Below are 27,443 nucleotides of genomic sequence, written 5' to 3'. Positions count from 1 at the left end.
TAATTATAAACAAAAATATTAAACAAGTCATTGTAAAAGGCATGATGATATTATTATATAGAGTTTTAAGCGGAAATGAATAAAAACTTGTGTAATTAATGAATGAAAAAAAAAAAGGTTCAAAATCATCGTATTTTTAAATGGAGTTATCACAAAATATATGTATACTAAACAAATCATTTGGTTGCCATCAGAGAAAGAGAGAGATATGGGTGTTATTTGTAAAAGGTAGGCAAAGTAGCATTTAGGCATAAGACAAGGTATTTTTAGTTTGCATGATACAATATTGAAAAGTAAGCCCAATAGAGAAGTTTGATGTTCAACTTTTTTCTAATTTCGATTACAGTTACTGCAGATAAGTTGTTATATGGTATGAAAATCACCTATACAAAATTACATTGTCCTACAAGTTCATTTTTAGGTTGCACATCTTGATTGAACTATGACATTTAAAGTTACTTTTTAAGAAATAATTTTTGATAGACATTTACTTAAGCTATAAAAAGTCTCTGTAAAGTTTTTTTTCTAAACTATCTTATGGAACAGAAAAAGAGAGAAAAGTTAGGAAAATTCGAAAATCCACGTATAGGACCCATTCTTTTCTACCATTTTCGGAGAGGAAAGATCAAAATGTTCTTCTTATATTATTATCTTTTTTTGCTTCATAGTGTAGCTTTAGAAAAAAAACAAAAAATACTAATGTTTTTGATAAGTAAAAATTATGTCAGTCATAATTAATTACAGCAGAATAATCATAAATATTGAACTTTAATTTTTATATTGATGAAATGAAAAACTTTTGTGTCCTTTCAATCATTTTATCTAGATATGCGACATAAAGATGACATCATAAAACAACAAAATTTTGTGTAGGTTATCTTCTAACCACATGACAACTTTTTCTAGCTAGCCGTAATCGCAATTCGAAAAAAGTTGAAAATCCATCCACCCTAATTCCAATTTTGTGATGTAAGAAGTAGTAATCTTACAACTTTTAATCAACAGAGGAATGAAAATAAATCTATTTATGCTCCTTGTGTCAAGTCACACTGGGGTGGTAAAAAAAATGATGACTGATATACCTTGTCCCTAAGTATTTTGGTATTAGCAAATTATAAAATCTACAAAGAGATCAGAACGAAATTAAAAAGGCAAAGAAATATTTTTTCAAAAAAAAAAAAAAATCGATTATAATTAGACTCTTTTGTTGGGTGACCAACTATTCTCTTTGAATACTCTGCCCATGGACTTTTATGTATGAGATCTTGAAATGTCCAATTTCATTAGTTTTTTTAAATTCAAAATAATTTTTCTTAAAAAAAAGAGAAAAGGAATGCAATCTTTATTCTTTAAATTATAAGTTGTTCTATGAAAGTAAGTGTTTTTTTTAATTGTCATTTATAAGATTTAAATGATGATATTTATATGTATTTTTAAATTTGTAAATCTAATTACATTTGGCTTCATTAATATACAGGTATCTATCAGAGAATGTATTGTATCTATTTCCGGGAAAAGAGTCCCCAAATAATAACATGATGATACCATTTGATATCATAAAGGGATAAATCTATTTATTACAAAATATTAGCCCCTCCCCTAAAATCGGCACTGATCGGACAAAGCGTAAAACTTTGGTTATAAAAATATGGGCACTACAAAGGGACGAAATATCAGAGAGACAATAAGTTTTCTCCTCAGTGATTAACTTGACTTATTAGCTCAGAAAACTAGTCAGCTTAAATGGATCCCGAGAAATTCTTTATTTTCTAAACATAGCATTCATAGTTATGAAATTATTATTGTCCAAGTTTTCTACTTCTCAATGGGTTCCACCACCCGAGCTAATAGCAGGGGCTTCTGGGACTGTAGGCTCCCCAAGAAAAAATATATAAAAAATAATTCTTCAAAAAAAAAATTCCAAAAAATTTAATTTTTTGTGAATAGCTGTGCATTTTTAATTTTTTTTAAATTAATCTTTTGTTAATAGCTATGAAATTTTGAATTTTTTTCAAAAAATTTAATTTTATGTGAACGGCTGTTAATTTTGGATTTTTTTTTCCAAAAAATTCAATTGATTGTGAATAGCTATGGATTTTGGATTTTTTTTTTCCAAAAAGTTCAATATTTAAAATTAAATTTTTTTATTTTTTTCCAAAAAAATTAGTTTTAGAAATGTTTTACGAATAGTTGTAGATTTTTGGATTTTTTTTTTTGCAAAACCAAGCCCTCCCTATAATATAATTCTGTGGACGCCCCTGAATAAGTAAGAATAAATGATTTGCACTAGGTGTTTTTACATTTTCGAACTGTATATTTATGATGTCTCCTATAGCTAATTACTCTTTTGTAATAGAAAATAAAGGATCAATAAATAACAAATCTTATGGTTTTTCGAAAAGCCTAAATTTCTAAGGATCCTTAATTTTTGTTTGAAGATTTTAGAGAGGAGAGGTGAAATATTATTTTTCTAAGAGAAACTCGAGAATGCTTAAAAGCTTATGGTGTGTCTTTATTAAACACCCTAATGATGGTCACCCTATTATATTGTATGTCGTCGTCGTTCGTTGTCATGTCGTTCATTGCAACTTCTTATATTATAAAATAAAGTCAATTAGAATTTATCTTGTTCATTAATAGCAAATAAAAATAATAATTAAATATGCGAAAATGGTTGTGCAGAATATGACGTGTTTGAAGGAGGGGATGAAGAGGTTGAACTAGTTGTATTATTCAGAGTAAAGAGTGGTGGAGGAGGGCCTGCTCCACTGCTTGCTGCTGTCCATGGGGCGATATCTTCAAGTGACATAAGTGAAGACTTCCTCTCATCTAAAGGCGGAGATGCGGCGGCAGAAGAAGCGGCCGTTGCGGCTGGATTATTAGATGCGCCGCCGAGTTGCATTGAAAGGAAGTATTTGGTCGCTGCTTGACGCTCTTGCTCTCTTTCCTCTGCCGTCTGACGTCTATAAAGATAAAAAAATTACAAAAAAACATTGTTACACATTATTTATTTCATTAAAAGTAGGGGCAACCGCAGAGGGAGGTTGGAGGGGCAGCAGCCCCCAAATTAAGGATTTTTTGATTCGTACTAGAAAATATAATATTTGCAATTTAATTAAATTTTCTGGGAAAAATTTTAAAATTGAAATTTTTTTCCAAAATTGTTTGATTTGAAATTTTTTTCCAAAAATGTTTGATTTGAATTTTTTTCTGGAAAATGGTTTATTTGAAATTAAATTTTACAAATTTTTTTCCAAAAAATGTTGTATTTGATATTTAACTTTACAAATTTTTTCCTACAAATTTCATTTATTGAAAACAGCTATTTGGATTTTTTTTTCCAAAAATGTTATTTTTTTGTAAACTGATCTGGATTTTTCATATTTGAATTTTTTGTGAACTTTAAATTTTTAAAATTTGTTTCAAAATTTTGTATTTATTTTGGAAACATTAAATTTTTTTTTTTTTTTTTCAAAAATATTCCCCCCCCCCAAAAAAAAAATAGAAACAAAATATATATATAATCCCGCAGACGCCCATGATAAGTGATCTGGAATGATAAAATGTCATACCCATGACCTTGGGAAACGATTTCTCTCACATTCAATATAACATTAGGTATATATATGTTCTATTTAGAAACAATGGAAGTCCCATTCACTGTGTGATCAAACATAATAAAAATTAATTTGAATATTCCAAAGGTCATGAACTCAATAAATGATTTATGTTATGTTACCAAAAACAACAAAACGACTCGGAAAACGTTTTCTCAAAGAATCACCGTTGATTTCTTCATACACACTCATAGACATAGAAAAAGTCAATAACAATTTACTTACATATACCTTTAAAATAACGTCATTTCGTATATATATTTCATGTAAGCTGGAAATGATTTTTCACAAAATTGAGTGTGAATTACCTTTTAATTTTTGACAAATTATCTTCAATTTCTATCAACAAAGTAATATTAATACCCCTTTAGAGGTGCCCTAAATTTAACTTTAAAGTAGTCAAAATTGATTGCCTTAATAAAATAATGAGAAATGGATAGATTTTTTTGAAAGGAAATATAGGGGGAAATATAATCTTAAATCAAATAAAGATTCTAATTTCTAGCTAAAATTTGTGGGTATCTTAACTCATCCCACAAATTTGAATAATAAAGCGAAAAATAACTCAAATATGTCTATACAATATTGGGCTGTATATTTACAAAGTATATTAATTGGGATTTTTTCCTTTATTGATTTTTGTTCAAGATTGTTTTTATGTTGACGCATTACGTATGTATGTATAAAAATACAGTATATAAGAAACAAAAGGGTGTCAGAATGATGACGTGTCTTCTACTCTGACGACATCTGTCGATATTTATAAACTTCCTAGAAATAACAAAAGTATTTCAATAACTTCATCTACCTTTATTTTATTTTTATAAGAGTTAATTCCTTTCAACCGTGAATAAGTGTATGATATTTTTACATTAGGGTGGCTCACATATTTGATTTTTCTTTCTCAAAATGTTGAGGGGAAAAAATAGTTTAAAGATATTTCTTGCTGTAAAAAATGAGGATATATAAAGTTTGAACCATATTTACTCACTATCTAAAGGTTTAAAACAAAAGTAGTGGACCAAACCCATTAGCTTGAGAAGATTCAAGGTCGTAGTGTGTTCTTTCCCCTAGCCAAGATTTTGCATTTTATGATACTTAGAGAAGGGATTAGTGTAAAGAAAAAACTAAGTATAGCGATTACAAAAGGATAACTGTTGATGCGTGTGCTCTTTCTGTTTTCTTTGTTCATTACTTAATAAGTCCTGGGGCTGTTCATATCTCTCTCTCTCTCTAAGAAAAGGATTCTCGCCGATTTTGCTGTAAATTGATTAAAAATACATAATTGTAATATTATCCCTGTATCGATTCTAATATGAAAAGGTTCTCCTTTTTATAACAATAGTTCATTTTCTCCCTATAAATCATTTAATAAGCAGCTGATATTAACAAGTGTCTTTATATAGTAATACTATATCTCCCTTCCGCCTTATTCTCGCCCTCTTACACAAATATAATCTCTATTTAAATGACGTCACTTGATCATTTTCTGTCATTTCCCTTTTGTTCCCTTCGCAGAATTTACCTTGTTAATTCAGTTGAAAGGGTGAATTCATGGAAGTTGCTTACTTAGTTATGCAGTCTTATTCAAGTATATTCGACGTCCCTAGTGTACAAAAAAGAGCGTTACAACGACCCCTGCCTTGTACAAATATGAGTTGCAGTAAAAATAAATCCATTATTGATAATGGATTTTCAAGAATAAAAAAATCAAATTATGTTTATTTCTTTGATAATCAAAACAGTGCTTAACTGATTACAGTGAATTCCATTATTTAATTCACATTTCTGACAATTGACATCTTAGACATCAAAATTACTAGAAATCAATTGATATGATAAAACTAAAATGGCGTGTGATTGACAATATCAGGACGATAAAAGCTATTCACATGTTCATCCGCTTGGCTGACATTTTTGCCTTATTGAAGAAAAAATATACAATATAGCCTTTTTGCTCATTGCTGGTGTCCATGTTTCACGTGTGCTCTATCAATAGAAAGTCATTCAAGGAAATAAATATGTTTTTTTAATTAAAAAATCTTATCTTTCTAACGTAATATAGGCAACTTGTACTTACATAACACGGGATACACATTACTAAAGCCTTCTTTTGGAAAAATAATTGATTTCTTTTTGCTACGCCTGTAATTATTAATCACATTATCTTCGATTTTTATTCTGTATTTTAAAACCTTATTACTATTTCCAAGATTTTTTATTTTTCAAGCTTTCAATGGAATAAAAAGATATTTTGACAGTGATATAATAGATAAAAATGTATAATTCATGACTTTACAAGGTAGCCATGAATAATAATGAATAGCTTCCAAAACAAAACACAAGAAAGTAAGAAAGGAAAGGCATTTGCTTTGTAAATACAAAAGAAAGAAATAATCATTGAACGATTAACTTAATTTTCCAAATAATTGAGCTACAGTTTTATTATTTTGAAATTATAAGTAATAATGTGTACATATATGTTAGCTATGTGTACAAATAATAAAGAAAAGAAAAACAATGTAATTATTAGGACATTTTTGTGTTACTTAATGAACTCAACACGCAATGACTCGTATGTCCCTACTTTTTCTCTTTTCTGTTCTTATTAGACGCAAATAAGTATTATAGAGCGCTTTCATGTGATGTCGCCATATTTGATGTCAGGCATTTTACGGGCCCGAGATCCTTTAATACATACATAAATGACATATTTCGATCATTTATAGGTTTTGTTTTTAAATTTGGATGTAAGGTATAGCTTAACATTTTCAATTGATTTTTGAGGTTTACCCAATATTGGCCCTGTCAAATAAAACCTATCAATTTCTAACTTTTTAATCCAAGTGACGATGAAGGTTTGCTACTTTTAGTGCAATTTTAAGAAATTTCTTTCACAAGATGTCTTTAGTGAACTGTATCTCACGATTAATAAAATGCATTAAAAAAAACTTAAACTATGCTTCAAGGTTAAGCGTACACTTAAAAAAAAGTTTATTTACAGTTTTGTGTTTGGTGGATCCAGGTGTGTGTTGGAGCGTTCCAAAATGGAATTAAAAAAACAGAAAATTCGATACATTATTCAGTGTTACTACAACCAAGGGGGGAAAGGTGGCGTATGCCGTCAAAAATATTTGTCTTGGTTATGGACCCAATACAGTATCGAATTCAACAGAAAAGCAGTGGTTCCAACAATTCCGTTCTGGTAATATAGACATCGAAAATGTCAAAAAAATAATGGAAATCGTGGAATGGGAGAGGGATTTGAGCACTTATTCCAATGCTCAGGAACTGAAGATTATCCAAAAAATCGTTTGGATCTATTTAAATTTAATAATTTTAACTATGTTAATTGTGTTGTCAAAATATAGCGAAAAACGCTCATATCTTTTTACTTCGCCTATTAATTCGTTGAAGAATACAATTATAATCCATTCTCTATTTTTTACAATAATAACTTCAGCTTTCTTTTGTGTTGATGGACCACAAATGCGAACAAGGGTCAGTTGTTGCAATTAGATCACTAATAATAAACCTCGGTAATTTTGGCGGCTTAAACTATAGATAAATAAATATATAAAGACACATTATATATTTTTGATGTGAGGTAAGCGTCCTTTTATGTTTACATCTCGGGTATAATAATTCAACCGCAGTAAAAAGGGGTTGGTTAGGGATGCCCTTGGTTTGGCGAAAAAAGTTTGAACTATTCAACGTTAACCCTATTCATTTGAGTTAATTGAATTGATTAAATGTTTAGCCGGAACAATATCTCAAGAGAGGGAAAAAATAATAACTGATTCAAGGGACTGTTTAATGCCCCGTACGACTAGACTGAAGATGCACAGTGCTAATAACGCTCAAAAGGATTTTAACCGAAAAGTATGGGTGAAAACAATATGAATTGTGAAAAGCTAAGTTTATATAGCAGAAAACAAACAAATCGGAGACGGATTCCTTTTAGTCTTTAAAATTTGAGATACTGTCAGGTTTTAATTGAATTGGGTATTCTGGTACATCAAACAGCCCCTATTGTCTTCTTTTCCTAACTCTTCTCTTTATCCGTATTCTCTCAACTATATTTATGTTTGCTATTTATGTTTGCTAACAGCTGAAATTTAGATCAAGCTATTTCCCAACATGTCGCCTCTATATATTTCTTTTTCTATTGCCCAAACAATCAAATTTTATATCAATAAAACTACGGATGTATCGGTCCTAAAATTTTGTCGTCCCTTTTGGTCTTGTTCTATATTTAAAAGACAATTCCTAATCGGACTCAAAAGCCGTCTCATACAACAATCTTTGATAAAGGGCTTCGTTATAAATAAATCTTTCATGATTTTAATAAGGGTGATTTTTACTTTTATTATGGCTAAATTAAGAATAATTGCAAATAGTTAGTTGTTTTAAAAATACTGAAAGTAAAACTAAGTTATGTAATTTAAATAATAAACTGAGATAGTTTACTATGAGAATAGTAAAAATAATGCTTTGTGAAGAGGACTTAAAAATATGTGATTATTCTGAAAGGGACGTGCGATGGAACCAATATTAAAATTCCATATTAAAAACCACTACATCCCTAATAATAATACGGATTTTGTATCTATATGAATGAAAATAGGGAATTATTGCTGTGTATTTGCATGTCAAAATGAGACTGTGAAATAAAAGGACTTAAGCCTTGCTCTCTATCAAAAAATTATCCCTCTAAGGCAAAGTTTTAAATTATATATAAGATCCTATGATGTTATTACATCGTTATAGTGTAGAACATTAATTAACTATAACAATGGAAATAATAAGATAGTTTTCTCTAACTGTGTTAAATTTATTGTACAGATAGACACATTTCAATGACTACTACTGTAATTTAATTCCAATATGACTGTTTATTAATTGTAAATGAATATTTAATGCTGAGCTTAAGTTTTTGTTATCTTTGAAGTCATTTAATGAAGTTGTATGTAGGTTTTAAGGAAATTAATCCAAATAATGTAGTACAAATATCAACTATGAGCCCCCAAGATGACCTCGTCTTCAATTATGATGCAATTTATGACGTCAGTGATAATTATCTAGTATATAAAAATTTCGTTTAAACTTGTGGATTTTCAAAAATTATTAAGAGTATCAGTCAACATTATAAAGGGATGAGTTGATATAAAGACATTCTTGAACAAAAATCAGAAATGTCTAATTAAATAATATGGTCATACATCCTTTAATGTATTAGACATATTCTGATTAATTATAGGATTTGTCAATTTTAAGCAATTTTTTCTCTAGTCTACATCCCTTAAAGACTCGATCTTCAGTATAGAGGCCTTATGCCCAACATTATCTTCCTCTCCTCCTCAAAATCCTAAGAACACGTCAGAATCGTGCGCAAATCAATCCCTTAGAACAATATTTGTAAAATGGCATCATAGATATCAGCCAGTGACGTTATCATCAATCTATCGGGGAGTTATAAACATTTAGTGTTGACATAATAAACATTTCTCCCCAAATGAATAGAAATGACAAAATATTATTTTGCATTTAACTTCAAATGGGTGCCTTGTACAGGGTTTGTCTTTGTTATTGGTTCTTGAAAAACGTTCTAAATTTTAAAACATCTTCTACAAGTCATCATTTCCAACCAAATTTCATTGTCAAGTTTAACATTTGAATTGGTTTAGTAAAACTTTAAATGTCCTTAAAACACGTAATTATTTCACCATAATTCTTAATTAAAAGATTTTATTTAGGTTGATGTGACTTACAGATATAACGTCATTTATCATAGATTGTTCATTGAGAAAGCTTTTGTGATCTTTTCGAATCCGTACATAAAATTTAGGATGGGTTGTCAAAATTTTGGGACCGATATATCCCAAGTATTTGAAATCAAACTGAGGAAAGACATTTACATTCTACCCCTCAATGTGTGACTTGTATTTTTTGAGGAACGGATATTAAGGGGAAAAGGAAACAGTTATATTACATAAAACAAGAGCGTGAATTCCAAGAAAATGTTATTGATAACACATTATTTTTCATGTATAATGGTTAGGGTGAGGCTGATTCCCCAACTGTGCCCAAACATGTATAACTTTTTTTTTTGTGTACTGAATATGGACTTATTGGACATGTCCATATGATTTCATTGAATTATGTTAATATTTAAAATGAGAGCAAAGCCGATGATTTTTTTTAAGTGACCAAAAAATATACAAATCACATTTTTGTGTTTTTAAATGTATCTAGAAATTTATTTTTCAAAATATATACTTTCAATCAAACTACGAAGATGAAAATAATAAATGTGTCAAGATATTTTTTGCATAGGTAGTCCTTCTCTAGTCAAGAAAAATATCTATTAGTATTTTTTTTACTAAATATTTGTATCTTTAATTTTCAAATGTGTTATAATCGTGAATTTCAGGCATTTAACTGCCTAGGCATTGATGTCACATCTGTCTGATAACACAGAATGTGTAAAAGTAAAGCCTATTCTTTTTTTAGAACAAATTTTGAATTTAAAATATTTTTCAAATATGCTACAATAAATTTACAATGATAAATTCAAAAATAATCCTTCCAGTGTATTTTAATATTAAAAACACACGAAATGTGTGCTTGTAGAGTACTCAAAAGTTTTAAAAACTTACAAAAAATAAAGTATGCAAAATTTAGCTGCAGTTTAAGACAATTTTGCGTATGTTACAAAATGCCATTAAAGGTTTTTGATGCAATAGTACTATTTTTTTTTTAGAAAAAATGCCATTTAAGAGCCAAAAATTGAAGAGTGTTTAAAAAAATGACAATAAATACTTTATTGGTTCTGCGAAATATGTTATTTTTTTATAATCATAGAAAAGATGTTATATGAACGGATTTCAAATCTAAAATCTGTATTTACTTATTAAAAACATATAAACTCTTAGGGTTTTTGTTACTTTTTCCTTAATATAATTGGCTTTGTAAAGTAAATATTTTTCAAATGAAGGATTTATTTATAATATCCATAGACATTACCAAAAGAGATTCAGGATTATCCGTCAAAATTAAATAATTTTTGTCCACACTAATATAGGTTCAATATATGGAAGGGAATAAGTGAAGAATAATATCAGTAGAGATGAAAAAAAAACCTTCTATATAGTAGGAAAGGAGTTTACATACCTCCATTTCGTGCGACGATTTTGAAACCAGGTTTTGACTTGAGCGTCCGTCATTTTTAAATTTTTAGCAAGGGTGGCTCTTTCTGTGGATGCCAAATACTTTTGCTTGTGAAATCTTTTTTCTAGCTCACAGATTTGAAGTCGAGAGAACGAGGTACGAGGCTTCTTTCGTTTTGGAGGGGTTCTGTTCTGATATGGATGTCCGATTCGCCTATGCCCACTCAATCCAAATGGACCTACAATATAATATATCATTATATAATTTGTAAAATTGTCACTTGTATATATAATAATATTAGAAATAAAAAGTTAATAATCGAGGGAGGGAGGGAGGAAAAGGTAGGTAAGAGTCATTATTCCACATAGCATATAATCATAGTGAAAGATAAAAACTGCCTGACTACATCATAAAGGAAGGTATAATCGATCCCATCCATCTTTCTATTAGGAAGGACCAAAGGGAATTGAAATATGTATGTTCACGTAATTTCATATAAAATGAAAACCAGTAGTTGAAAATTATATATTTTATTATTATTTCAGAAACAGAACGTTTGACAACTTTTATTTCGACCTTGATTCAAAGGTATATATATAAAATTAGTAGGCGCAACCCAGTGTTTCTCAAACTGTGCAAACCAGTTTGTAATCGCTGATTGTACCACGAAATCCTACTTCTATTATGTTATCTCTAGATAGAAATAAGCTAAACTAAAATTTAGGTTATCTAATTGACACGTTTGTTAAATAAGTTTTTAAAAGGATCTTTACACAAGAACGGCGTACATTGTCCCCATGGATATTAAACTCTCTTTTTTCGTATTAATATTCCTCCTTTTCTGCAGAAAACATTCAAAAACTGCCTTTGGCTAAGTTAGAAGCCATTTTAATCGGAAAAAAGGATATTTTTTGGCCGTAGTTTCCCATATTGAAATTTCTTTTACCCCCTCAAATATGATGCCATGAGTCAACATTCATATTCTACAACATTCATATTTGGCAAAAACATAACAATCCATCTCCTTAATGAATCACATTGCATAATTCTGACAAATATATTTGTCTTTTGTACTAAATATGGGCACTACTAATGGATTCGAGTAATACTCGAACTCGGGAAAAACCTCAACTTTACTCAACTAAGCAATGAAGAAAATCAGATCTTTGGGTCATAGTTGGCCATTTAATACCTCTTGGAGCATCTCAAATTTATAAACAGATACATGTTAAATCGCACGACCTTTTTATTTATTTGAAAGACAGAGTTGTGCAGGCTTAAACATTAATGTATGACAATTTTTAGAAATAAATTAGTAGTTTATACACGTAAAGGCCTTTAGAAGCAGCACTGTTCTAAGCTAACAAACTACTATCCCCCTACATAAGATAAGTGAATGAATAGACCAACTTTCTCATTTTGAGTTGATAATAATGATCCAACTATAAACCTATTTTAGGTTTATTTTGTACCTAACATTAGTAGATAAGTGGTTATAATTTATCTATTGATAAATAATTTATAGTGTTTATTTTTAGAGGAAATATCGTTTTTATAAATCGATTGCCTTTTGGCGAAAAAGTATGTAGTAGTAGCACTCATTTCCTAAAAGTTAACAAAGACCATACAATTATGTACATACACTGATGATTATAGAGATTGAAAATAATACTACTACTACTACAAACTACAGTCTTGGGACCATAAAATGGATGGAAACCTGTTATTTGAACTGCAATGCAAGTCAATTAGAAGTGATTTTTTACTTCTATCAAATTATTACTCTTAGGTATATATGTACATAGGTGGTTTGATATGAATGTAATTGAGATGGTAGGTGTGGAGGAGTGGATAGGATAAGAGACGATAAAGGAAGTAAAATGTCAGTCCTTCAATGGAAGTCAGAAATCAGAAAGAAATATTGTTTTCTTTTCAGTTACAAATTATGTACTATGAAAGCCCTTGAAAAATGCACTCCCCCCTTATTCCTCGTTCTTTCAGCAAATCAAAAATAAATAAATATATATATATATATATGTTGTTCAAGCAATAACTTTTAACACGCAATAATTGAGAAGAAGTCAATTATGGACATACATACATACGTTTATTTTATTTGATTCTCCAAAAATTGGTTTTTTGTTTAACCTCCTAAATTGATGTTTTTGTTTTTTTGGGTGGATATGCAATTTATTGATTACATGTCAATGAATTATAAATCATTCTCATGAAGACTCCATAAATACACTTAGATATATTGAATAATAATTCATCATAGGTGGGCATTAGACTGTCACGAAACAGTTGGCGAAACGAAGAGCTTGTGATCAATATTTATGTAAAAGTGGGTTTTTATTTTATAAACTAGAGGCATTTTGTTCAAAAGCTGTAACTTCAACTAGAGTTAAATTTTACTTTATTAGGTTTTATAACACGAGAAAACTGCAATTCATTCAGCTCATATTTGAGAAACTGTAAGATAAGATAAGCGAGTTACTTATTAGATATAACCAAACCTTTCATCAGACAACATATTGATAAAATTTAGACCTCAAACCCAATTGTATTTTCTGCGTATATCAAGATGATTGATTATCTTGAATTCCAGGATATTTCCTTATTCCTTGGGGCAGTGGTTATTAAAAAGTTAGTTGTACGGGAGCTCCCTCATGTGGTACTAGAAAGAAGGTTATAAATAGGCTATTAAGTTGGGTGATAAAATTTTGTACATGGAGATCTTGATATTGTATCAGGTTGTACGCACTGTAAAAAAAGTTTGGGAACTACTGCCATTTATTTTCTATTCTGATAGAAGTGTACATGTTCGTGTGCAATCTTGGAGAAGATAAATGATATTGCTGACATAAACTTTGCTGTTTTTTCGTCGACTTTTTTAATATAATAAACAAGCTTTAAGGACTCCAATATTAAATAAAATCAAGCCTTTCGTCAATTATCTTTTCTTTGTGTAGATACGGTGTTTGTTGCTGTTAATGGATTATTTAGATATTGTTATGGCATTGAATAAAAATATAGATTTCAATCAATAAGCCATTTTTAATCAAGAGTCACTGAGGCTTGACCAGTTATTATCTTTAAAAGCATGCCTATATTTGAGTAGTAAAGTAAAAACTATAGTTTCGAACAGTAACTCATTTACTCATTTATCTTTTCATTATTTTTAGTATTTATCTATAAACCAGCAACGTATATAAAGCCAATAATTTGTTTGCTCATGAATGACAGAGAGTAATTTATGTATAGGTAGGGAACAAGTGGTAACTTGTATAGTTTATAATCAAGCAAATTCGGCCTACTTCATTCTTTGTGAATACACGAAGAAAAGATGGGAATTTTTCCTTCAGTTTTGACCCAAATTTTTAGGAATATGATTATTTTCAAAGACATTTGTATATATATATATTTTTTTTTTGAAAATATATTTATTGATGACATTTTTTCCCCCTCAGTTTATGTATACATAAGAGTCAGAGTGCATTGTTACCAAGGTATGGATATCATAAGAGTATAATATTGGACTTTAAAATAGGGAAATTTAGTACTATTGAAGAGGTAAATAGCCCTCCTATTCCAACTGCCCTGAATATAATATTTTCTTAGAAAAAAAAGAAGAAAGAATATTCTATTTTATTTCTCTTTGTTTTAGAAAAGGTCAAGTGTTCTACGGCCTTTTTTAATTAAATCGATATTTTTCATTTAGAGTAATATTATTAATGTATCAGCATTAAAAAAATATTCAAAGGGAAACTATGACTACGATTAGGATTTCTCTCTGGGGCTACCGTTTTATCAGGATTTCTCAATACAAGTGACCTAAAAGTACTCTTTTTTCACTCAAAATTACTTCTTTTTTCAATTTAAAATGGCCTGTACCACACCAAAAAAAAGGCTGGAAAGGCCTGTACCAAGGTTTGTTTTTATACTGTCCCTAACAGACAAAAGTTTTTAGTGGAGAGCGAGGAAAAAAAAAATAGGGATAGCTTATTATGGATTAATATCAGTTTATAGGTACTAAGAATGAAGAAACTATTTTTTCAAATAGGTAGAGCCTTTCATCGATTAAACTAAGTAATAAATAAATAGATGAAGAATCATATTATATATAGTTCAATCCCTTGTCTTAGGAAGAAGGAGAAATAAAAAGAAAGTTCCAAAAAACGACTCCAAACACACACACACAAAAAGAAACAAAAATTATTTCAATGAATCTGATTGGACGACTTTCCCCCTCTTCCTCTAACGTCACACTTACTCAGAGTGCCTGTAACATTATAAAAAGGGGAAGATGGGCCGCATACCACTACGTATAGGAAACAATCCATTAGCGCCTTGGAATAGATTATTAAATATGTATGTAGAGGGCGCTTTCTTCCCCCTCCTTTGTGTTTGAATGCTTTTTAGTTCATACCTACATTATCGTATTCATATTACAGTGCCACCTTGGGATACGAGTGTCCAATATACGAGGGGTTTCTTTAGATAATAGGTAGATTCCGAGCAAAAGCTTACACGGACGGGTGGGTTTGAGGGCCCACGCAATGACTCATAAAATGGAGGGGGAAAGGGTAAAATTGTGTCTGTTTTTAAGCGAAAAAGAGTATAATACTGGGTTCATATACTAAATTGAAAACCAAGATTTTAAATCAAAAGAGACTTGATGGGGAAATGTATCTAATGAAATTAAATATAATAGCCAAACTCTAAAAACATTATATGTTACAAAATGTTTTCGACTTTGCAGCCATATTATTTTTTCAGATCATTGATGTTGACAGGCTATTAATCTTGATCCAGTTGGTGTTTTGGGGGATTATACAGAAACTGAAGTGATGGAGCAAGATTTGGTGATAAAATATATAGGCATTTCATTAGAGATCACTTGCTCTTTGAATATATTTTAATATAATGATGACAACTTGGTTCTAATAGATCATTTGTACTATACATTGTCTACCTTTGAAGGTATGATAAATTGTTATTTTAACTTGCAATAGCTACGTTTTTGCAGCAACACTCATTCATATATAAATGATTTAAACACAAGCAGCTTCATCTTCCAAAATATACTATTTTGAACGAAAAATATATGAGCACATAACATATTAAGACTGATTAACTTTTTTAATTATTATGAATTGCTCTGTCCATATGTTGTAGTAGAAATCTATAATATACTAAACAATGGCTGTTTCTATTTTATAACTAGAATTTTTATCCAAATTATTTCTAAATTTTAAAACTGTGAAGGTTTTGCTCACCCCCCCCTCCCTGTAGCGTGGACCCTGATTTTTTATAGAAATAGAAACCTGTCAATAGTTGGAGCCACTTTAAGCTTTAGTTATTTATTATGGGATAAATTGCTTTGACTTACGAGCAGTTTGACTAACGAGCATGGTCCATGGTCCAAGAACGAATTTTTAATTCGTATGTCAAGGTATTACTGTATGTTGATGGGTGAACATGGAACCCATTGTTATGATTATATTCATTATTAATGAAAAGAGTTGTGTAATGATCCCCAAGGAATTTTTTAAGAGATTTCTTAATGTATCTACGACTCAATGACAACTTTTGGCGTAGGGAGTTTTTTTTATATATATTCCCTCTATAAAACAATTGTAGTGCATAGGGGAGGGAAAGGTGACAGAATTTGAGTGTTTTGACTCCTACTGCTAAGGGCTGACATGTTTATTTTGACTCTCATAATAGGAGGAAAGTAAATCAATTCCTACTAAATAATGAATGGTCCCCCCCCCCTTATCCCTGACGCCAAAATAGGTAAATATAATTGAGAGGGGTGTAACTGAGCTAAGAGTGCATCTCCTGGGTGGGCATCAAGTCCGTCATCTAATTAGATGAACACAAACAACATATATAAACCAACAACGTCTCATTAGAGATGAAAAAATTGTAGGGAACCTGTTTCAAAATCATATAAAAATCATCTCGTCAAAACGTATTTTCATAATTATAATTAGAGGACGGGATGCAAAGGGCAGCCCCTCCTAATAGTTCTATTCATTATGATTACGACAAGAACCACAAACAATAAATCTTATATAATATTTGAAAATCTCTCAAATGGTTCTTCAAGTCTTATTAGTTTGACGAAAATAAAAATTCCATCAGTTCAAGAAGTCAGATCATATTGCTCGGAAATAGATATGCTAAAATAGAATGAGGTCTCTTTTCTCCGGACATGGAACCTTTTTTACATCCTGTCCGGAACATTTGGGACTTTTTTAATAATTTCATGGTTGTACGGTTTTTGTTATTAAACAAGTCGATAATTAAAAGTCAAACTAATAAAAAGAGGTCAAACCGGAATCAAAACCAAGATATAACATTTTGAAATAAAAAATTCAAAATATTAAATAAGCATTTTATTAATTTTGATATTCTTAAATTTTATTTTTGCCAAAAAATCCACAAAATGTTAGTAATTAGACCAAGATTCCTCTTTTTAAATGTTAAATTATCGAAATAAAATGAGAAAAAATTCAAATTTTGTAAAATACGATATTCGAATAATTTTGAATAAAAAAAGATCCTTGTATTTTTGAGTTAATTTTTTTTTTAAAAACATAATATTTTAATGACTCACTTTTCATTTTTGAGAGATAAAGAGGAAAAGATTATTTAAATTATATTATTTAAAATATTGAATTATGATAGGAGGTGTAATTTCATAAATTTTAATTCTTCATTCTTTGATAAATATATCGAGATTTTTTTTGTTTTACGATCTTGATACACATAAAACCAGACATTTAATTCATTCAATCCCGTTGAAACGGAGTTTGTGTACTGGTGTGAGGGGATATCAGTCGGGAAATTTGTAATATTTTGAACAAAAGAGAAGGAATGGTTTCAAAAATTTAGAATATTAAATAACCAGATAAAAAATAAATTGTCTTTAAAAATAATTATTTGCTTTTTCTACCAAAAATAATTGGGATATAGTACTAAGGTTGCGTGAATATTTAATTGACATAAGATGGAGATAAATAAATGAGGAAGGAGAGATTGAAAATGCTTACCAGCAAGTCTTGCTGCAAGGAGATTGGATGGTAGGGACATATAGCCAGAAAGGGACGCCAATCCCGGAGGTGGAGCGGGTAGAGAAATTGGACTTGAATTCCCTCCTACAATCGAAGAAGATGAAGCGGCTGATGCAGCAGCCGCTGCAGCCATTGCTAGCCAATAATCTGAAGGCCTAAGTGGGGACGGAGCAGCTAATCCAGGATGGGGGTATCCACCTGCAAAGGGATTCGAGAATTCGAATCCACCGTGTGAAAGTACCTCAGACTTTATTTCATCCTCTTCTCCATCCTCTATTTCTTCATCTTCTTCGTCCTCCTCATCCACGTCCAGATCATCACAGGAGTCTGGTGGAGGGGCAGATTCTTTCAGTTCCATATGATGCTGTTGCTTTTGTAGAGCCTCTTTTTTCTTCTTTTGGTGGTCCAGGATACTCGTGATGGAGAATGCAAGGGATTTGTCGCCATTGACACTCTCTGCTGATATTTCCGACATCCTTAATAGGTATATGGATATCTTACTTAATGTTTGTTTAATTGAGCCTTGAAGAGTTGTCCGGGAGAGTTTGTAGTGTATAGTATTATGACGAATTAAGGGGTTTATTTCATATCACTTCATTAAATATTTTATAAAAATAGATTAAATTATTTTCCGTCGAATCCACTCACGACTGATTTAATAGTATTTACCAGTCAACATATTTTTTTTCTATCAAAAATATAAAAATCATGATATGAAGAGCGAGCGTGCGATGATATCAAAAAGCACTTAAATACGTCGATAAACTTGAAGAGATATTTCATATAGGGATTGTATAAAGTAAGTGCCATTTAAAATAAAAAGCGGCGAAATAAAACCATTCTCCTTTAGAATGCTCGACCAATAGAAACGCTCTTTATTTTCTCTTTATATATATATGTATACGGATATGTTATATTATATACATACACCGAAGAACATTCCTCCCTTTTGACTTAAAATGTTATTATCTTCAATTATATTACATATATAAACAGAGTGCGTTTGTAAAAATGTTGGATCTGATAACACTAACATTTTATTTATTAAATTAGATATACATACAAATCTTAAGCAACATTTATTGCTTACTGCCTGAGATATATACTTTTTTAGATTTTTAAAAGTGTTTTTGAAGCATTTGTAAACAGTAAAATTTAAACAAAAGGTTTTGTGAGGATATTTCTTTCACAAAACCATCTGAAAATAGTGCTAAGTACAACATTTATTCAATATGTGAGGCATCGGTTCGAATAGTTCACTCAATGTGAGGCCTATCTTTATTATGTAGTCAGATTCGAGCTTGGTAGACAACTTCTTGATAGAAGCCTCTAGAGATTGGACACTCCTTTCCTCCAGACGTACCTAGATAGCCTAGAACAAGAAGTTCGCGTATGGAGAGTAGGGCAGCCCATTTTGAGCTCCATAACGTCTGAAAAGTTGTTTCTCATGAAGGTCTGGCTCAGAACGGTGTAATGACATGGAGCTCTGTCTTGAGTGAAAACGAAGTTGTCCCCGAACTTTTTTCTGGCCCGATGTAGGACAATCTTATCCAGAAGTATAATATAAGTATCTGCATTCAGCCGCTCTTCTTCTCCACAGAAATGGGAGGACAGGCTTTGCTCCTGCTGATCTGAAGACATGTCTCACTGAAGCTTTGACATTGTCTGGATGTTTGGTTGTGACGTAGTGGCTGTTTTGCTTATTCACAGTAGCAACAACGATCAATTATTTTTGAGCGGGAAAAGAGCAAAACTCTTCCCCGAATTTTGGTTTGACATAAAAAAAGTAATTTAGAGTCATCTTTTCACTTTCCAACCGTCTCGAATGCGTGGTTGGCCAGACTTCTGACAAAACACCATCACAAAATTTGAGAGTCTTTACTGATGTGGCCAAGGCTGCACCAATCTACTACCACGAAAATCAAAAAGATTATAAATATAGAAAATGTATTAATATATCGAATATTTACTATTTTGTAAGCAAATATGAAATAACTTAATGGGGTATTTTTACTTACGCACTCGGTACAAACATTTATATAATATGTAGTATTAATGCTACAAGGCACTCCTTCTACAGCACAAATAGGAGAGTAGAAGAGAGAAAATATAACTAATAATTTAACAGAATAATAGGGAAAGAGTCGAGAGGGTAGACAAAGTCAGACATAGACTGTCTGACGGGGGAAAAGACAACAACAGCTAACGAAATGCTAATTTATATCCATAGAGAAGCAGTACATTTTATACTGATATATGCCAATAAGAGTCAAGTAAAATTAATTGACGAATGTGGTGCTTCAACAAAAAAAAACAATCTTGAATCAAAATTAAGAGAAGGAAAAAAGTCAAATTCAACATATATTACTTCATATTAAATATGGGCTTTAGGTCGTGATAGCAAATTCAGAGAGTTTCTTTTCTTTTTTTAATTATTCGGTTCTCGGTCTAAAAACATAAAAAATAATATTTTTATGGGCTCTAATCTTAAGTTCCCTTTTCAAATTACTTCCACAAATAAATTGTCAAAGACTAGACTTGAGGAGGTTGTCTTTTATAACTCACGACTCAAAACGTTTCTTTTTAAAGACAGTTTTTACCTTTTTTCAGATTTAGATCAAAATATATTGGGAATTTCGGGTCAAAACTGTGATTCTACACCGCAGTTTTTCTCTTTTTACGGTTATTGTCAATTTTAAAGAACGGTCACCGAGTTTTTGGTTCTGCTTTTACCCGTAATCCATCACTACTTTATATGCTCATACAGTAAAATAATTCATAGATATTTTTCAATTCAAATTTCAGGGATGATTTGAGATATGCAAAAATCCTAGCTACATTTTAAAATATTTAGTTAAATTGACCCCAATAGCGCCTCATTCAAGTAAAACCACTCAATTTTTAATTTTTTCATTCAAAGGATCTATCCGAAAAATTTGTTAATATAAATTGACGATAATAATTTGTCTAAGATTGCAAATGTAATCCAGGCTCAATGTTGAGAATACACATTCTAGCTTTCTTTTGTATTGTGTTATATAAACTGAAATAAGTATTTTCATTTGACGTCAGCATGGTTGATGGTAGACATTTGGGAGGGGGGTAGTGAACAACATTTATTAATAAAAATAGTGAACTTTTGAATGTATTTGGATGTCAAAATGGGATTGAAAGAAACAAAGAGTTGCAACCCTTACAGTTTATCGAAAAAAATTTATAGTAATGCCTTGATTTGTTGTATACAAGACCATTATATGCATAAAAAGTATCAGTTATTTAATCGTTATACTTTTTTATTTCCAGAGTGTGGACAACTAATTCTCGACTCTCGACTGGGGTTCCTCGAAGCACAAGGACTCAGGGAGGTTATCATGGCATTCATCTAGAAACATCTTTCGGTTCATTCATAAATTTATTTACGTCATCAAAAATTCAAAAGAAATTGTTTTTGAAAGAAAAAAGATCCATTTATTTAAAAGAAAAAGATTTAGACACAAATATTCGATCAAAATGAGATGTTCCTTAAAACAAGTACCTTAGGGACTCACTCGTGTAGATCATAAATTAACCATTACATTGACAAGGATTTTAATATTTTTCTACAATTGTCCTACTTTTTCTCATTCCTAATACAAAGTACAAATTTAACCATTTTCAAATGAATTTTAGTATGTATTATTTAGACATTATTAAAAAATCACGTTGACGGTGTCACCTTCGATTATTATGATGCAATTTGTGGCGTGAGTGAATACGCAATATAATCAATTGAAGAGTGTTGAAAATATATTTTTGATATTGTTTATTTTTATATAACGGAGTGGTTTTTTGCTATTTTATCGAATCATGACGATCTCATATTCATTTGCCAAAGAGCGGAAGCACGTACGCAGATATACCATACTTGATGTACCTACCAATGTAATGACACAAAAGTGCAACAGACCGGATGGCTCTTTTTTTTTTCTATTTTTCATCCAACTTCATAAGTACAGATGATATTTCACAAATCAGCAATGTTTAAAATCCATGGGAAGATTTATCATTTGCAGAATAGGGTTCATTGGTCTTTTGCAATACATAAAAAGATAATGGATAACTCTATTACTATAGGAGCGTAATAAATGGTGATGGAACGGTTAAAAAAAAAAAAAATCCCAATGCCGATTCTGATGCGATTCTAGTCAAAAATTCCCATTATAATTCTTCATTTTTTTAATAATATTTAAAAATACCATTTTACTCTAAATTTCTTAGAATTACAATGAATAAAACAAATCGTCCTTCCTCCCCGTTGAGGTTTTTCCAAGGAAAACTACCGCCGGGATAGTAATCCTAATGTTGATTGGCAAAGGCAAGCTTTTTTAGATCCCTTTCCAAAACTTATTCCCCTAAAATATCAGCACCTGCACCCACCGCATGTGTTTAGGATACTTTTGTTCATGTTAAATTTGTTTCTTCTCAATTTTTGAACATTTTTTATCATAAATTATTTTATTAACATATTTAAGAAATTATATGACTCAAGGGATAATTTTTTATTATATGTCTTGACGGATATGTTTAATAATTTTTTTCCCCATAAATTATAAAAATAATAAGTATGTAATAATAGATAAGAATCGGATCCGCAAATTAAGGATTATTTTCCTTATACGGATTTCAGAAAAAATACCCGATTCTCAGTTTCCCAATTCTGATGAATCGTCCCATCACTAATAATTAACATTCTGAAAATATGTTGTTGATTTTTTTAAATATTTTGATATTTTTTTTAAGATAGTAAAAGGCTCAAAAAAGGCTGATTCCCCAAAAAGTTTTTTTGAGATTTTTTCTTTGAGAAAGGGTACCACATTTTAATGTGGACCTTCTCTACTCCAATATGGGGAAACACATCTTATTAATTTTGATTCCTCAATTAATTTTTTTTCAAAAAATATCAATGGAAAAATAATCTAATTTTTCTATCGAAAATTAACCAAATTATTTATTAAAAATGTTCCTTTATTTTGGAAAAAAGACATGACAAAATACAGAATAACAAATAACCTTTATCCAAACTTATCCAAATTTTATAGTACATCAGTATTTAGTAAGAACTCATACATACCTAAATAACTACATATATCTAGTATTTGTTCATAAAAATTCCAATACTAATGAAGAACCATCTCTCAAATTTGAATATAGGAAGTATATAATAATAAATCAGGAATTTAAATACATAAAATATGAAGTAAATATATATGTTACATATAAGATATTATTGGAATATTTCATTCTCTGCGTGGGCCTGTGGAAGTAACGGAAGGTCAATAGTAATATTGGGGTTATAACTATCGAGGTCAAGTTATTTAATTGAGTAATTATTCAAGTTGGCATTGAGTAAAAGATCAAACTAAAATAAATATTTTTTGATTGAATAGATCTATTCTAAGTTCAACAATTAAGTATGTGTCACTATCTCAAATAGGCAGTCAATCATTAATCAAATATGAGTAAATGAAATTGAGATGAAATTATTCAATATTCAAAAATTTCGAGTTTTGATCATTTTAGTTCGATTTTTATTAAGTTTTCTAGTGAGATATTTTGGACGAGTTCTAGTAATTTTCAACAAATTGTGACATTAGTAGAGCCATTTTTTTTTTTTTGGAGTTTGAGTAATACTCGAATACAACACTAGTTAATAGTGTTTTAAACGTTGATTTATTCTACTCGAATTAGCATTTGTAAAGGTCCCTTACTATGAAATAAAGAAAAGTCCTACAGTTGCGAGATATGACATAATTGACCTACTGACGGCAGACAATTAGTGTACTCCTTCTTTCTTTGAGAAAGGTTGATAGATGGAATTCATTTTGCTATGTAATATAAAAGTAATCAAATGGAATTGTGTCAAGAGTTGTATATTAAATTTTAAATATTAAATTTCAATGAAATATTTTCAAAAATAAATTGGAAAATTAAATTTTTCGGAAGAAATTTCAAATTAAAAATATTAGATATTAATTAATAAGAACATCCTTCATTTCATAATTATTCAGCTCATTTTTTGATTGCAACTTATACTATATGCTTAAACTAATTACAACTTGTACACGAAATATGTTTATTAACATTAAAGACAAACGTCTATTCACAAAAGATAAATACAATTATCATTATATGATTTTAAATATGATTATGACAATATGTACATTAAAACAATACTCCATGATGTATATTGAATGTATCATCGTGACTCTCAAAAATAAATAAACGAAATGGAAACGTTCGATTATTATTATGTTTGTTACAGTGCGTGTATGCATCAAAATAGAAATCAAATTAATGATATTTGTTTCCCCCTCTACTTGTATGGATGATTAACTTAAAGGTCCTATAATGACTCTTAAAAGGGATCCAATAGGATCATCCATTTGTCAACTACCTACTTTGGAATGGTAAAAGTTTTTAAAAGGATTAGAAATTACTTGATACAGTAAGCTGTGAGTAAATTCAGGGGGCGTCCACAGGAATATATATATATATTTGAAAAAAAATTCCAAAATCGGTTTTTTATCGGTTTCTTTATCAAAATCGTTATTCGTTTTTGATACTTTTTCAAATAAACATATAAAACAAAACTCTCACTAAAAATAATTCAAATAAATTTATAGGCTGGGCCGGTGCTAAGATTTAAAAAAAAATATAAGATGACTTTTTTTTTAATAATGAAAATATGGGTCTTTTCATTTTCCCATTTCCAAATTTTATTTTTTTATAAATCTATTGATTTTTGAATTCAATTTCAGTTTTTGAATTTTAATTTGTAGAGTTCTTTTTTTGGTTTGAGATAAGTTTTTAGTAAGAAAGAAATCAGTACCAACATGAAAGTTAATTTTATCTTTTTCAAAAATTTATTCTTATATAAATATGTGCTTGTATGTTATATGCAATTATACAGGCTTGTAAGTGTTCTTCTATTTTGGCATTCCGTTCCATGTTCCAATAATGAGGTAATACCATCTACACTGTACGACAGCAAATTGCGACTTCCACTTTGATATTGTAGGAGAGACCTCATTTGAGAAGTAGGATTCAAGATTTTTTAACAAAATAGTTCGGTAAAATTTGGGTTTAAATGAGCTACATTTGACTAAAATCGGTTTATTCATTGTTGAGATAAAGGACATAATGGAAAGTATATCTAATTTGATTTGTGCCCAGCAGAGCAACATGACAAGAAAAACTGGACCGTGGACTAGTGGAAAAACTCTAGGAACCACCGCTACCTCACCTACACAATGGGTGAGGTTCTGCCAGTCAACCAGACTAAGTTCCCACCATCCTTGAAGAGGCTGGAATCGCAGCATCACATGGGAAGAGGATTGTCACTTATTAATTCCCGGAAGACTTGTAAATCGGACCCAAGGAGTAACAGGACGTTCTCAAGGAAGTGTTTCATAAGAACGTTCAAAAAGTACCCCCTCAGCCCCTCTCCCATGTACCATTGCCACAAATGATTTCTCCGAAGCGATGGTCTTATTTAAAAAGTAAAAAAAAAAATATTAACCTTGATTTCTTGAATTTTTTGTAATTACTATTGGAACGGAACGCTATAATCTCATTTTTAGCGTTCAATGTTTAAAAAAAATAAATCTGTTTCTTTCAGTGTTCCGTTCATTGAATACACGTTCCATGTAACGTTGTTCAATTTTGTGTTCAGTTACGAAGCTTGCAATTGTACGATTTTGAGAAAATGCAATTTAAAAGTTAAAAAACCCCCACATTTTATATTTTTGTTTGAAACGGAACAACATCTCGATTTTTCAATGGTTTTTAGCCAAAAGATTTTGATTTGAAGCGTAAATAGTATTGTCTCATTTCTAAAGTGATTTTTTGGTTCTAGAATGTTCAGCCTAACTATTGATTAGTATTTTATTTCATAAAAACACATATTTCATATTTGAGTCATAAAAATGAGATGTCGATCGGAAAATTTGGAACAAAATTCGACACTTCCTCATGCAAAAGTCTTTGAACACCTTGCATACATGCTACATTTTGTAGTGTACCTCTCTTCCTCCACATTAATCTTAAAAAGATACCAAAGAGGAATTAGAAAATGTTTTAATTAAATAACAAAACTTTTGTTATAATATTATAACGATTCTGACCACATCTTAGATTCAATTGTGTTTCACAATGATTTATGTAAATTGTGAAAATCCTCTTGAGCTTGAAACTTAGAATGGAGGCGTATTTACGTCTTATTAGACTGGGATTACAGATTCGACTTGGATTCAAAGTTAAAAGACTTGCATTTGACTTGAACGTAAGGTAAAATAATCAAAATTTGACGACTATGCCGCCTTGTGGTTCTTGTATATATAATAATAAATGACCAAAAATGTTCTCAATTTTATCCTGTCTACTATTACCGGCATTATAGTGGTAGAGGGGTTGACACTATTAAAATGATGCTATACTAAATTACAGAGACACTACGCCATAGAAATATTGACCCGTCGATAAAATTGTCTTTCATTAAAAATTGTTCAAATTACTGAGCTAGGCTTCCCTTCCCCCTTAACAAAAATCAAATGGAGGAGCCTGTATCAGTACTTGTTTATTTGGACTAGTCCTATCAGTCCTTTGGAGGGTTTTTTTAGGACTGTCAATATTGGAACTGATTAAAAAAGAAGAAATAAAGTTGCGTGACGTCATCAAGGACTCCACTTTATAAACTCTAAGGACTGATTTGCATTACTGAAGGTGAGGGGCTGCAGCTTTCAGTCCTAAATAAGGACCGACACAACCCCATCTGTCAGTTTTGGCCAATTCCCTTTAAATACCGGTATTAATTTTACAAAAATATTACTATTGTGACAACATTAGTATCCACCATTAATTACTTCTTTCAAATGTACATTGTCTCCACAAAATACGATTTGTGAGGGTGGGATGTAGTAGTGTTGTTCGGTATCGGGGTACTTTTCGGGTACCAGGGTACTAATATATTTAAATGGCAATATACTGAATTGGTATATACGACAGGACTTGATTTCGTAATACAAATATTGGACCACCAATAACATAACCCCCAAATTTCGGAGAACGAACCTCTAAAAAAAATTGTTTTATTCAATACCTTAATGAAAATATATATTTGAATATTATTTTTTATTTTAAGGTAACTTTAAATTCTTTAAACTTTTTCCATAAATATAATAAAAAATAAAAAGCCTCTTTAATAAATAATTTGGTTCATTTACTTTTTAATTTAGGAAACTACTATTTTACGTATATGACCTTTTTAGGTTTTGATTCATAGACTGTGTTTCATAGAAAAAGGTTTATTTTATTTTTCAAAATGCTGTCAAATCATTTTTTTTAATTATCAGTGATTCCGAGTGACATCCTCCCGTTGCAACGGTACTGATAAATAGCTCCACTATTCAATTATATTCCTCATTAACCGACAATTAGTGTCTCCCTACTAATTTATTGTCAAAGCACTGTATATTATATAGCCATAATAACCCTTCACTAATAAAAAACAACAACATAGAACTGTTATTGAAACCAC

General features: G+C 30.3%; 1 protein-coding gene across 1 annotated transcript; it reads right to left on the bottom strand.

Annotated features, from left to right (window-relative positions):
* Positions 1 to 1,954: 1,954 nt before the first annotated feature.
* On the bottom strand, positions 1,955 to 18,562 carry LOC121132227 (uncharacterized). The gene is made up of 3 exons (XM_040727615.2): positions 17,849 to 18,562; positions 10,791 to 11,025; positions 1,955 to 2,963 (listed from the first exon to the last, which is right to left on the bottom strand). The coding sequence occupies exons 1-3, from the start codon at positions 18,342 to 18,344 to the stop codon at positions 2,657 to 2,659; spliced, it is 1,038 nt and encodes a 345-aa protein (XP_040583549.1). The 5' UTR covers positions 18,345 to 18,562; the 3' UTR covers positions 1,955 to 2,656.
* Between the last annotated feature and the right edge of the window lie 8,881 nt (positions 18,563 to 27,443).

The sequence above is a fragment of the Lepeophtheirus salmonis genome, chromosome 2 (genome assembly GCF_016086655.4).
Source record: "Lepeophtheirus salmonis chromosome 2, UVic_Lsal_1.4, whole genome shotgun sequence".
Lineage (NCBI taxonomy): Eukaryota > Metazoa > Arthropoda > Copepoda > Siphonostomatoida > Caligidae > Lepeophtheirus > Lepeophtheirus salmonis.
This window is presented reverse-complemented; position numbering and strand designations above follow the sequence as displayed.